This window comes from Aricia agestis, chromosome 17 (assembly GCF_905147365.1).
Source record: "Aricia agestis chromosome 17, ilAriAges1.1, whole genome shotgun sequence".
Classification (NCBI taxonomy): Eukaryota; Metazoa; Arthropoda; class Insecta; order Lepidoptera; family Lycaenidae; genus Aricia; species Aricia agestis.
This window is the reverse complement of record NC_056422.1, coordinates 2,859,057-2,872,502: the sequence shown is the minus strand read 5'-3', so window position 1 is coordinate 2,872,502 and position 13,446 is coordinate 2,859,057. Positions and strand designations below refer to the sequence as shown.

The following is a 13,446-nucleotide window of genomic DNA, read 5'->3' as shown; positions in this document are numbered from 1 at the left end:
AGAAAAGCAAAGATTTTCTAAATGGTTTTGCTACAATACTGGTCACCGCGAAATAAGATCTTGAATATTGATACTAAATGGTGTGTTCCAAAACGGTATGATGGGTAGATCAGGTTGCCAATCAAATCTAGTCAAATCGCACTGGCCAGAAAGCTGGGTTTTGGAACACACCACAAATCTTTACACACCTGCCAGAATATTGTTTTACAATATTATTCTAGCATGTTTGTAGAGATTTGTAAATAGAACTAAAGACGTGAGTGGAAGAACACAATAAGTAACAGTAAAAAAATTGCCAAATATTTTATGCATAGCCAGATTCTATATATTAGCCAGGTGATGAAGCAAATAAGTTACAAGGTTTTTTTTGTTTATGAAATAAGGGGGCAAACGAGCAAACGGTCACCTGATGGAAAGCAACTTCCGTCGCCCATGGACACTCGCAGCATCAGAAGAGCTGCAGTGGCATTGCCGGCCTTTTAAGAGGGAATAGGGTAATAGGAGAGGTAGGGATGGGAAGGGAAGGGAATAGGGTAGGGTATTGGACCTCCGGTAAACTCACTCACTCGGCGAAACACAGCGCAAGCGTTGTTTCACGTGTTCAAATTATAAGGGAAAAATGATATCGTGCTCTTCAACTCACGTCTTCAATTCGTTTAGCAGCTTATTATCAAGTATAACAGTGAATTATAAAATTATCTATTTTGGTTTATTCGCCCCCTTAATGAGCTATCATAAAGCAGTAACGCATAAACAATCAACGTAGCCCTACGAGGGCATCATCCCCTGGCTGCGCTTCCACTGCGCTCCCTGGCGGCGGTTGTGGTTGGCGCGGGAGCTCTTGTGCTTCTCCTTCTTGTCGCGGTTGGCCAGCACATCCTTCTCCTGACCCTGGCCTTTAGGCTTGCCGATAACGTCCCGGCTGGAAGATGAACAGAATTATTTAGGTGCGCGAACCGAGTGTTACAGGGCATTCTTGATGCTTCGGCATATTTTGCCGAAAGTAAAATTCGTTTATCGTACAGAAACCGTACTTTTTCCGGGATAAAAAGCATCCTATGTTCTTTCTCGGGTCTCTAAGTATCCCCATACCAAATTTCATCGAAATCGGTTCAGCGGTTTGGGTGTGAAGAGGTATTAATCAGACCGACAGACAGACAGCCAGACACTTTCGCATTTATTATATTAGCATGGAAGTATGGATGTGGAAGCTATTTCGTTACAATGCAGGCTGATCACCTGATTGTCTCACAAGTAAGATGATCCATGCGTCGGATGGACATGTAAAAAGTCGGTCCTGCGCCTGATCTCTCGCCGGTCGTGTCGGTCTTCCGTCCCACTGGGTAATGAGAGTAAAAGAAATAGAGAGTGCTCTTGTGTACACACTTGGGCACTATAAAACTACTCTTGCGTAGCTGGCCTGTTTTCAATGAAACCGGCCACCGTCACCGAAACCGGTGTGGGGGGTATTATTAAATGTGTATGTAAGTACCTGGGTTGCTGCGGCCTGGGGGCGTGTCCCCGCGGTCTGTAGGCCGCCGCCCTGCGCGCGCGTAGCTCCTCGGGGTTGGTGCAGAAGTTCATCCTGTTCCGGCTTGTCTCCGCCTTTGGTGCCTCCTCCTCTGATGACTCTTCGTCGGATTCCTCCTGAATTGGGATGATAACAAGGTCAATGATTCTTATTTCCTAATAAAATACAGATATATAAAGGTAAAATATAAGTGTTCCCAAAATTTCAGCTTGACAATATTTTTTGTTGCCAGCTTGACAACAAGTTGAATAGACAAGTCGATTTTTTTAATAAATTAACTTAATATTCATTTACCACCTCAGAACAGGAAAATAAGTGTGGAATGTTTACCACTATCTTATTTTATTTAAATTGTACAAGTAAAACTTCTTAGTAAAAGGTCTACCAGAATCTGATGGCAAAAAGTCAGAAAATAAATTGAATCTAGCAATACCGGGGTAATTGGAATAAAACATTTTGATCCTCTTTTTTTCTTATAGCGGCTGATTCTGTGTGCAAATATAAAAAATTATCCAATGATCAAGGATATGTTTTGAAAATCTGCTGTCAAAAATTGTCATAAATGCGTGACGAGAACGTTACGAAAGTGGCCGTGTTCGTCGGCGTATTTTTGGACAAATCTTTTATTGCGCATGTCCAAAAGATGTCATGGCAACGCCATAACAAGTTGCTGGTCAAGTCGTAAACAACGTCTTAATTGTTTATACATGATTAAAATCATAAAAGCTAAACATAAATACATAAGCCTAAATTGTCTAACAGCCGCACAAATAATTTATTTAACACTATGATAGTGTTTGATTATTTTATTTTAGATAATATGGATATGGATCACTTGGAAAAATTTAAAAATTTAATTGTTTTTTTTTATGAAATAAGAGGGCAAACGAGCAAACGGGTCACCTGATGGAAAGCAACTTCCGTCACCCATGGACACTCGTAGCATCAGAAGAGATGCAGGTGCGTTGCCGGCCTTTTAAAAGGGTATAGGGTAACAGGGGAGGGTAGGGATGGGAAAGGAAGGGAATAGGGGAAGGTAGGGAAGGGAATAGGGTAGGGGATTGGGCCTCCGATAAACTCACTCACTCGGTGAAACACAGCGCAAGCGCTGTTTCACGCCGGTTTTCTGTGAAAGCGTGGTATTTCTCCGGTCGAGCCGGCCCATTCGTGCCGAAGCATGGCTCTCCCACTGGTTTGTTCGTTGCAACGCCACCAACAAATTGCAATTGGGTTAATTGTCAAGTCGTAAACAGTTGTCGTTGCCATGGCATGACATGATTTGGACATGCGCAATAACTAGGTTTTGCAGCGAATGCGCTAAAAATTACGCCGACGAACACGGCCAGTGTGATCGAATGAGGCGACCAGAGAGATGCGCGCGCACATTTTTTTTAAATATCTATGGATGCTTCACACCGTGCTGGCCCCGTGCTAAGTACCTGAAGGGTATGAAGAGGCTATGAAGAGTTTTACTTCACTTGTGTGGTCTACAGACTACAGCACACTCGTTTTTTTTTTGTATTTGTTATATTGTCGCTGTTAAGCATTAGTGTCCTAACCCACAATTTTTTTTGTTGTTACATTTTGAATGCAGTCTTGTTCTAAATTATCTACAGAACATAACTACATTAATAACTCAATACGTAATTTTTGTGTGGGTTAGTACACGAATGCTTAACAGCGTCCAATTATATCATCATCATGTCGTCGTACTCATTTGAGTACTCGCCGCGTCGTCGCACTCGTCTAAACACTCACCCTTCTATTATACTGCGCCAGACCTCTCGGCGTGACGAACGGCCGCCGCACCTCGTCGGGGTCAGCAGTGGCTGAGGGAGGCTCGGCTCCGTCGCTGTCGTATGTGTCGTCGTACTCGTCCGAGTACACCGCCGCGTCGTCGCACTCGTCTAAACACTCACCCGTCTATTATACTGCGCCAGAGCTCTCGGCGTGACGAACGGCCGCCGCACCTCGTCGGGGTCAGCAGTGGCTGAGGGAGGCTCTGCTCCGTCGCTGTCGTATGTGTCGTCGTACTCGTCCGAGTACACCGCCGCGTCGTCGCACTCGTCTAAATACTCACCCGTCTATTATACTGCGCCAGAGCTCTCGGCGTGACGAACGGCCGTCGCACCTCGTCGGGGTCAGCAGTGGCTGAGGGAGGCTCTGCTCCGTCGCTGTCGTATGTGTCGTCGTACTCGTCCGAGTACACCGCCGCGTCGTCGCACTCGTGTAAACACTCACCCGTCTATTATACTGCGCCAGAGCTCTCGGCGTGACGAACGGCCGCGGCACCTCGTCGGGGTCAGCAGTGGCTGAGGGAGGCTCTGCTCCGTCGCTGTCGTATGTGTCGTCGTACTCGTCCGAGTACACCGCCGCGTCGTCGCACTTATCTAAACACTCACCCGTCTATTATACTGCGCCAGAGCTCTCGACGTGACGAACGGCCGCCGCACCTCGTCGGGGTCAGCAGTGGCTGAGGGAGGCTCTGCTCCGTCGCTGTCGTTTGTGTCGTCGTACTCGTCCGAGTACACCGCCGCGTCGTCGCACTCGTCTAAACACTCACCCGTCAATTATACTGCGCCAGAGCTCTCGGCGTGACGAACGGCCGCCGCACCTCGTCGGGGTCAGCAGTGGCTGAGGGAGGCTCTGCTCCGTCGCTGTCGTATGTGTCGTCGTACTCGTCCGAGTACACCGCCGCGTCGTCGCACTCGTCTAAGCACTCACCCGTCTATTATACTGCGCCAGAGCTCTCGGCGTGACGAACGGCCGCCGCACCTCGTCGGGGTCAGCAGTGGCTGAGGGAGGCTCTGCTCCGTCGCTGTCGTATGTGTCGTCGTACTCGTCCGAGTACACCGCCGCGTCGTCGCACTCGTCTAAACACTCACCCGTCTATTATACTGCGCCAGAGCTCTCGGCGTGACGAACGGCCGCCGCACCTCGTCGGGGTCAGCAGTGGCTGAGGGAGGCTCTGCTCCGTCGCTGTCGTATGTGTCGTCGTACTCGTCCGAGTACATCGCCGCGTCGTCGCACACGAGGCTTAAAATTGAACGAAAGATAAATTAATTTTATTTCATCTCGTTTTAATTGATAAGTAAGCAAATATAGATTTCGATACTTCTTTTGGGGCAGACTCAACCATAAAGTTAATATTATACCTAGTGGTTAACTTTATGAACTCGACACACACAAAGCGCCACCTGGTAGCTTAATGGTTTCAAAAACTATCAATAGGAATAATTTTCCGACAACTGCCACCAGAGTGCTTAGTTAAAATCTTAAGGCCCAATTTCACTAACCTCTGTTAGTGTTAACAGCTTGTTAAAATGTCATGTCTTCTCTTTCATTCATATAAAAAACGAAAGAGATAACGTGATACTAATTCGTGAATTAACTTTGACAGACGTTGGTGAAATTGGGCCTAAAACTCTCAATGCACCAAAAATTATAATTCAAACTTCAAGTTTTAATAATTCGCTACGATTATTATATTATTACTTATCATTTTATTTGTCAGACAGAAAGTAAACCACACTTACATTATACAAAGTGCATTTAAAAAATGGAATGGCAGGCATCTAAAACTATACAGTGTGTTAGTGTAAACACCGTTATCCTTGAAACCATAAAATGAGCCCGTCAAAATGAACAACTTTTTCTATAAGAACAATGCTGGGAACTCGGAAAGAGCCGTCTTCATACCCATACGGATGCCCGGATCGACAATTTGTATAGGTATGAAGACGGATTTTTTGAGTTCCCAGCATTGTTCTCATGTATAATACTGAAAAGCATTTTATACCAAAAATACTAAAAACGTTAAATGCTCAAATTTATAAAATAGCCAATATACTCACTTATATTTACTGTATATATCTATCCTGCTCTTCACCTCTGACTTATCGTCTAACAGCTGACTGACATTCTTGTATTTATCCCGTCGTTTGCCAACGTGTATCTTGGTCAGATCCACGTCGTCTCTCGTCATAATGTCGAATTCGTCGCCGTCGAACACATTCAGTCTCTGTACCCCGGTCTCTAGGAAATGATTGTCTAAAGGATCTTCAGGTACTATGGGTAGATTTCTGTCGAGTGCTGAAAAATATATAAATAAGTATAAGGAAAAAAACTCTTTAAATATTGGAACAAAGTTCCTTATCGCGCGTTGCGAAAGGGAGCTAGACGGAAAAAATTGAAAATTGAATTGAATTGAATTGAAAATTGAATTTAACTTTTTCATTAAACTACGAAACGCATTGCATTCAAATGTTATGCAAAGTATATGATATTGTATTGGTGGGTTTTTAAGGACAGAGGCTAATACACATATATTAGTTACTATCTAGTATCTACAGTCTTAACACCAGATAATAATTTTCATCATAGGCTGTTGGCAAACCTACGTTGATTGGGTTTTGTCAAGTCAATCTTAGCGGGCCCCTAGACGAGCAATTTTATTGCGCAATATCACGTATTGCGTAATACTATTGACCGTCTAGGGTTGATATTGAACATCGCGCGCCTTCAATCTAATTGTCAATAAAATGTTCAATAAAAGTGCAGCATGGTCGTGATCTGTCGGCTGGGATTGACATAGCCCGACTGAATTACGTAGGTCAGCTGTTAAGAAGTAAAATCTTTAAACACATACCTCTAAGAGAATCAGCCAACGTATCTTCCAGCACACTATTGATAACTCTTTCAGCATTGAAGCCGTAGTGTTTCAAGCATTTCAATATGAATCCATCGCCTAAATGTGGCAGAATATCCTTCACTTCACTTATGAGCGACTCCTCTTTAATATTATCTGGTATCTCGTTGTCTTTGGAAGGTCCCGGATTGTCTATGGTCTCAACATGGCCGTTCGGTACCGGGTTTGTATTGGCTATGGTCTCCTCTGGTACCGGTTCGTCGATATTCGAATATATCGCTTGCAATATAAAATCAGTCTTCACGGGATCACTGTTATTAGTTAAAGAATTTAAGTTTTTAGAGAATTGGGCATATTATTTACAAGTTTATGCGAAAATTATTTAATTTAGTCTATTTTCGTTAAAAAAAAAAGTAATTAAGTAATTATTAGCCTCATATTTTGATATTAAGGTAACTACTTAGAAGATATTTCGCCGTGTGGGTAATATTATTACTATAATTATTAAACTAACGGCGTCATATTGCAATGTATCACTTAAAGAGATCACTGCTACTGAATTTGAAAGACCTGGAAAAGACTTAAAGATATTCGTTGTATGAAATTTCCCCGCTTGTTGTGCAATGATTTTAAATGGAATAAAATATGTAATCTAAAAAAATAGCACCCATTTTTTTGGTTAAATGGACTCTCCTAATGATACCTAAGCTAAGCCCTGGAAAAAATTTGGCAAGTATAGTCCGTTTTGAAGAAATTAAAAAGTGGATACATCGTAGTGTCATCCCTTTTTTCTTAAATTGATTTGAAAGGGTTGACACTACGATGTTGCCACTTTTTAATTTCTTCACTTTCTTGACAGACTATAGATTTAATTGCACCTGTATAATATCATCATAAAAGTTTCCATAGCATTTGTTTTTAGAAGGATACATATCAGGGTAGGCCTGTTTCAGCATGTCAATGTCGTCGGTGACGGGCCAGCAGGCGTGGTAGTCCGCCACGAACAGACGCTCCGACAGCGCCTCCAACATCGCAGATAGGTATGACTCTACTGTTGTCGATATGTTACCTCTGAAAGAAAAGGATATTAAGTTTTGCATGCCGCAAGATGATTATAAGACCTATATATCCTACACACATGATTTAATATGCAAAATAAATTATTTAATTTGATTACTTTTTGGATCCCGCATGAGTGTAAAAAACTGTCATGAGGCCAGCTATAGACGGACAGCATCTTGCAGTCGAAACCGACTGTAAAACGCGGTCGCCGCACGGCGATCTGCAGTTTTCATACTAAAGTCCCGACTGTCTCTTGCGGTCCACCTATGGCCAGTCTAAGTGTCTGTTTAGACACTTAGACTGGCCATAGGTGGCCTAGAGTGTTTACTCTAGGCTGAATTACGCCGGCGTAAATTCCGCCGCAAATGTCAAACACATACAAATACGCGACGGAATAGTGTGTGTCTCTCGCGTTCCGCCCGTATTTTGTATGAGTTTGAAACGCGGCGTAAACGCGGCGGAATTTACGCCGGCGTAATTCAGCCTAGTGTGTTTAGACACTAAGCCCGGGCGCGCACTAGCGGCCAGGCCGCGGCAGCCATCGAAAGTATGGTGTGGCCGCTGGTCGCGTTGCGGCCAGGTGCGCGTCGTCTATGGCGGTTTCATACTAAAGTATCTATCTCGATGGCCGCTAGTGCGCGCCCGGGCTAAGAGTAAAGACATAATATTATGTCAATTAATATTTTTTAGATTCCTAAATTAAATAAATTAAAGTTCAATCGTTGAGCATTCAACACAATATACAAGTATCTTTGAAAATTCATTCTACACAATATACGTCAGCGACTGAATGAGACAAGCAGTGATAAGTACGAAACTTTCAGTTGTATGTGTCCGGACCCCACACATTATCTACTTGTAGTATAAAAAAATACTATCTCTTAAACCAGCTGGACCGATGTTTTTTAAATTTAGTGCACCAAATCTGTGAGTCTAAGAATCGACTATTCATTCTCAAAATAATGTTGCAGTCTTAAAGAATCAAGTATGTTTCCACTCTGTATATGGCAAAACAATATTTGACGGATCAGTTGGCACTTGGCAGTCAAAATAATAACACCTTAAAAATTACAGAAAACAATACTCACTCCCCACTAAATATAGCATTCTTGTACACCGCTAGTATCTCCTTAAACAAGTCTATGAGTTCAGCTCTGGCTAGCTCGATGTAGCCTTCCACTTCGGTATACTGTATGCTTGTTTTGTCACCAACTGCCTGGAGGGTGGTGCAGAGATTTGGTATACCGTACTCGTAGAGTTGGACTATACTGAAAATATGGGGCGTTATATTTGATTGTTACTGATGCATATCATAATATTAAGCAACACACATTTGTTATAGAAAATTTAGAAATAAACAGTTTGCAAACGGTCTAAATTTTCGTTTAGCAAATATATCTCTTTCTTTCTTCCTAACTGACTGACTAATAAAAATGGGTTTTTGACTATTTTTTTCTTATATTGACCAGGCAAAAAGTAATTGCTATCAACATGCCTAATACATTTTGGATGGATTACAAACATTAACAACATACATATTTGTTTTTAGGACATCCAATATATCTTTGTGATTTAAATGCAAATTCTTTATTAGTGTTACATGCTAGGATTCAAGGATTTGGAGAGAAAGACCTGCTGACTCTCTTGAAGACTTTATTCACTAAGTCCAGGTGACACAAGCACACACTAGGTCCAAACACTAATCACTAGGTCCAATCACTAAGCACTATCACTGTCCTAGGTCATAGCCAAGTCGCGGGTTTCACTGCTTCACTCACTATTGATCACTTATTTTTCACTCCGAAGTCGCCTTGATGATAGCTCGAATCGAACTGAACTGCCGGGCCGTCTACCTGCGGCTTTTTATATGGCGAGACGAATTCCAGAAACTTCCCGATTCACGTAAACAAGTAAACAAGTATGGGAACTTTCTAGGAGGCTCGAGCATGTACCACCTAGCGCCATCTAGTTTCGAGCAGGGGATTTATGTGTAGTGTGTCCCCTGATCAGTTTCGCTAGTTTGCCGCTAGATGGCTCTGTGTGTCCGTAACACCAGGCATACATAATAATATACAATAGTATAGAGCAGGGGTTCCCAATCTTTTTCAGAATGCGGCTCAGTTACACGTTCAATATTTTGTCACGACGCCCTTTACCTAGCTATTACAAAAATATACATAAACACCTTTAATGATTATTATAGATAGGTAGGTAAATAATAATAAAAAATATGTATTTAAGCATCTGTCTGCTTTGTATAAGTGATTCATATTATAATTTTATTTTATAATATTTGTGGTTTCGGATAATGATGGAGAGGATTTCCACGGCTTACCAGGGCGCCGCGGCGCACAGTTTGAGACCCCTGGTATAGCCCGTGCGATCCACGAAGACGCGCCCGACCAATTTTTGGTTGAGCATCTTTCCCTTTGACCGTGACGCTTTCTCTTAATTGGTCTATTTATTGTAGTGTGCTCATGCACTCATAAGTAATAGGTATGTACCGATAACACTCAAACATTGGCGAAAGCTTGAACACATATACTATAGACGATTAGGAGGAATAGCGGGGCGCGTCTTCGTGGATTGCACGGACTATATAGATTAAATGCAAACTCACCTTAACACAAAATGAGTTTTCTTAAACAGTTCCACACTCTCCGGATAAACTTCTACGAATAATCTCAACGTCATAGCCGTGTCTAGTAAGTGTAGTACTAGATCTCTGAGAGTCCTGAACGATATTGTCTCAGTCTTTGAGTCTGTCGGTCGCTTTATTTCTCCGAATCCTTTGAATGTTTCTGGCAAGTTAGGCGGTTCTTCACTCTCATATGTTTTGTTAACTTGTAGTATTATGTATTTGAAAGCCTGAAATATAAGTAGCAAGTATAATTTATAAAGTGCTTTTCAGATAATGTGATCCCAACAAAACATAAAATGTAAAAGGAGCCAAGCAAAATATTGCATAGCTTTAATACTTCTGTCGTAAACAGTTTTCAGATCACATTCAAGCCAAGCCTTCAAGTTATTTTGTAATTTAAATCAACATTCAGTAAATGTTATAGTGGCTTGGCAATGATCACTAGAGAAATAATCTGCGACTAATTGTGTTTATTGGGTACCATCGGCCACATGCGTCATTACATACTAAAACAATTTACGCTCGCCGTCTGTGCAAGTATGAAATCCTCCAAATATACAGTTTTATATTTGTTTCTCTTGTGCTCATTGCCAAGCCACTATAATAACTGCTTATAACAATTTAAGCAGGACAGCGTCTGTCGGCTTCCTTATCACGTAAAAATAGCGATCAACAATCCACTAGCAAACATCGCGCGAGCGATTGCTGGGTGTCATGAATGTCACAAACAATGGTGTCATGTATAGTGATCGATTGCAATCGTATTGTTTTGGCTGATACGTGATACGAAATTGCGATTTTGGAGCAATTATCGCGCAATAATTGTTATCGAATTACTCTCGCAAGATACGTGATACGAGGGCGGGCGGGCAGGCGGCTGTAAATTAATTGAATAAAAATACAAATAGATGTACCTCCTTAACAAACGCCAGCGCATGCATCACATCTGCCCTATACTGCGGCTGCAGCTCAAACACCGTCTGCAGCAGCCTCGACACGTGCCGGGGGTTGTCGCAGCCGTACGTAAGACAGATATCCCACAGCACGGGGACGGTGAATATGAACCTCTCGTACATTATCTCACCCATGTACTCTTTAGTTAACCATCGCGACTGAAATTAAAATCCATATTAATATTACAAATGCGAAAGTCTGTCTGTCTGTTACCTCTTCACGTCTGAACCTCTAAACCAATTTATCTGAAATTTGGTATAGAGATTGGAGATACTTTGAGTCCCGGGAAATGTTAAAATTTAGCATGGAGATGCGATACTTTTTACCCGGAAATATGTACGGTTCCCGTGTGATAAATGAATGTTGGCGTCATCAAGAGACAATATAGAGAATATTTAGCAAATTAGTTTTACTGTACCTTACTTTCTTTATTAGTAACAAGTCTACTAAACACTATTAGTATGTGTTTTCGTATTTCCTCATACAGCTTCTGTACATCTGGATTTTCGTGTGGTGGGACATAAGGTGGATCTGCTTCTTGAAGGAATGATATTAATGTGTCCATACACTGTTTGTGGTATATTATTGTACTCCAAAATCTGCAAGTTTACAAAAATCTAGTTAAAAAATTACTAAAGAGGTTTAATGTTGAATGTTCAAAAAATTAAATATAATTTAATAGAATAAAAAGTACATTAATGGTAAACTAGAAAATTAAAAAGATAATGGAAAATACTATACATTGGATGTGGAACAAAATTTATAAAGATCTAGTCTTCAAGTGCTTAATGTTCTTTATAGATTGCAATCTGTCTAAATTAAAATTAATTTTAAAACTTGTTACTATAGCTGAAACAATTTGGCAAATTTTAATCTTGAAATATTTGTCCAGGGAATGTTTTTATTATGAAGAAGTGATATGAAATTCACCAGGTTATTTATTTACTTTATAATTATTGTCAAAAGTATATAATTAAAAAGATTTATTTAAAATGAATACCTGTGATGCTCCATTTGTAGTAGTGCTTGTAAATATTCTAAATATGGTTCCATTTTTGATTTCCAGTTGTCAATAGCACCAAATACTCGTTCACTGCCTGATGGAGGCCTTTCATAGAATATTAAATCCTTTTTATCTACCCAATATGGGTCCTAGAAATAAGAAATATAAGTTTAACATTTTAAACCAGAATAAATTACTTAATAAATTACTTAATCCATGCGGATTTGGTAAACTGTAAAAAACTAAGAAATTGTGTAGTACATAATATTATATTTATGTAGACAACTGATAATATAATAATAATATTATATTAACGCCACCGTGATCTAGTCGTATAGAGCGTGGCTCTTGACTCGGAGGTTGTGGGTTCGATTCCCGCGTTGGAAACACGTTATTTCCAAGTTTGGTTAGGACAATGCAGGCATCACCTGATTGACAAGTAAGATGATCCATGCGTCGGATAGGCATGTAAAAAGTCGGTCCTGCGCCTGATCTCTCGCCGGTCGTGTCGGTCTTCCGTCCCACTGGGTTATGAGAGTATAGGAATAGAGAGTGCTCTTGTGTACTGTGCACACACTTGGGCACTATAAAATTACTCCTGCGTAGCTCTCCTGGTTTCAATGAAACCGGCCACCGTCACCGAAAGCGGTGAGGGAGCTATTATTATTATTAATGTAGACATATGTAGTTTAAATGTTTCTAAGAGTTTCTTCAACAAATAATACACTGACCTCCATTATACAAGTACGCTGTATAATGGAGATCAGTGAAATAATATTATAATTTTTTTTTAATAACTTTAAAACTTTGTAACATGTGATAGTATAATATATAATATATTATTATCCAGGTACACGCAAGTAATAAGTGTTCGGTTTATTCTCATAAAATACTTACTATGGCATTAACATTTCTTACAACACCTGCATCTGATACAAGTAATGTAAGACTCTCAGAAGGAAGATTATCTGGGTTCTGGAATGTGAAGAAATATTTTCATGAGCGTTATTGTAATAAGTAGTTACAGTACCTACATAACAATTGTTTACACGTAACACGTACACATTTCAAAACTTACACTAAACTCCTTGGTATGACTTTCCATGTTGTGATTTTAAATTAAAATAGAATGTGTTCAAAAACTCTTAAGCCAAATATTGAAGTAGCTTTCGTGTGTGAAATACTGCTAGGAAATCCAGAAAGAATTAAGAGATTGTAAATTACAAAAAAATGTAACCAAAACAACCTGAGACGAAAGTAGAAACTTGAGTCAATAGACTAATAATCTGTGAACTTGAGTTTTGCCTGGTTTGACGTTTAAGACTGGATTGCACCAACTAACTTTAACTGTAACTTTAACTTTGACTACAGCGCAAAATGTCAAATCTTTGGGTAAAGTTAAAAATGGACGTCATCAAGACGCGGCATATTTAACTATAACCAGCTCGACAAGGTTTTAAATGCATGTGGCGAAAAAAGGAACTAACGCTGTCATCATACAAAAACCGCAATTTTTGACAGTTCTCCTTTACCAGCAGCGCCCCCGCCCACGCGCATGTATAACCTTGTTGGATCAGCTGTCATCTGTCAATTTCTCTGGGCAAAGT

General features: G+C 40.7%; 1 protein-coding gene across 1 annotated transcript; it reads right to left on the bottom strand.

Annotated features, from left to right (window-relative positions):
• Positions 1–607: 607 nt before the first annotated feature.
• Positions 608–13,079, bottom strand: LOC121735444 (activating signal cointegrator 1 complex subunit 2). Its single transcript, XM_042126277.1, has 13 exons — positions 12,918–13,079; positions 12,737–12,814; positions 11,837–11,988; positions 11,255–11,435; positions 10,797–10,994; positions 9,862–10,109; positions 8,330–8,509; positions 7,110–7,250; positions 6,180–6,490; positions 5,386–5,623; positions 4,417–4,567; positions 1,493–1,647; positions 608–922 (listed from the first exon to the last, which is right to left on the bottom strand). The coding sequence occupies exons 1-13, from the start codon at positions 12,942–12,944 to the stop codon at positions 769–771; spliced, it is 2,214 nt and encodes a 737-aa protein (XP_041982211.1). The 5' UTR covers positions 12,945–13,079; the 3' UTR covers positions 608–768.
• Positions 13,080–13,446: the final 367 nt, after the last annotated feature.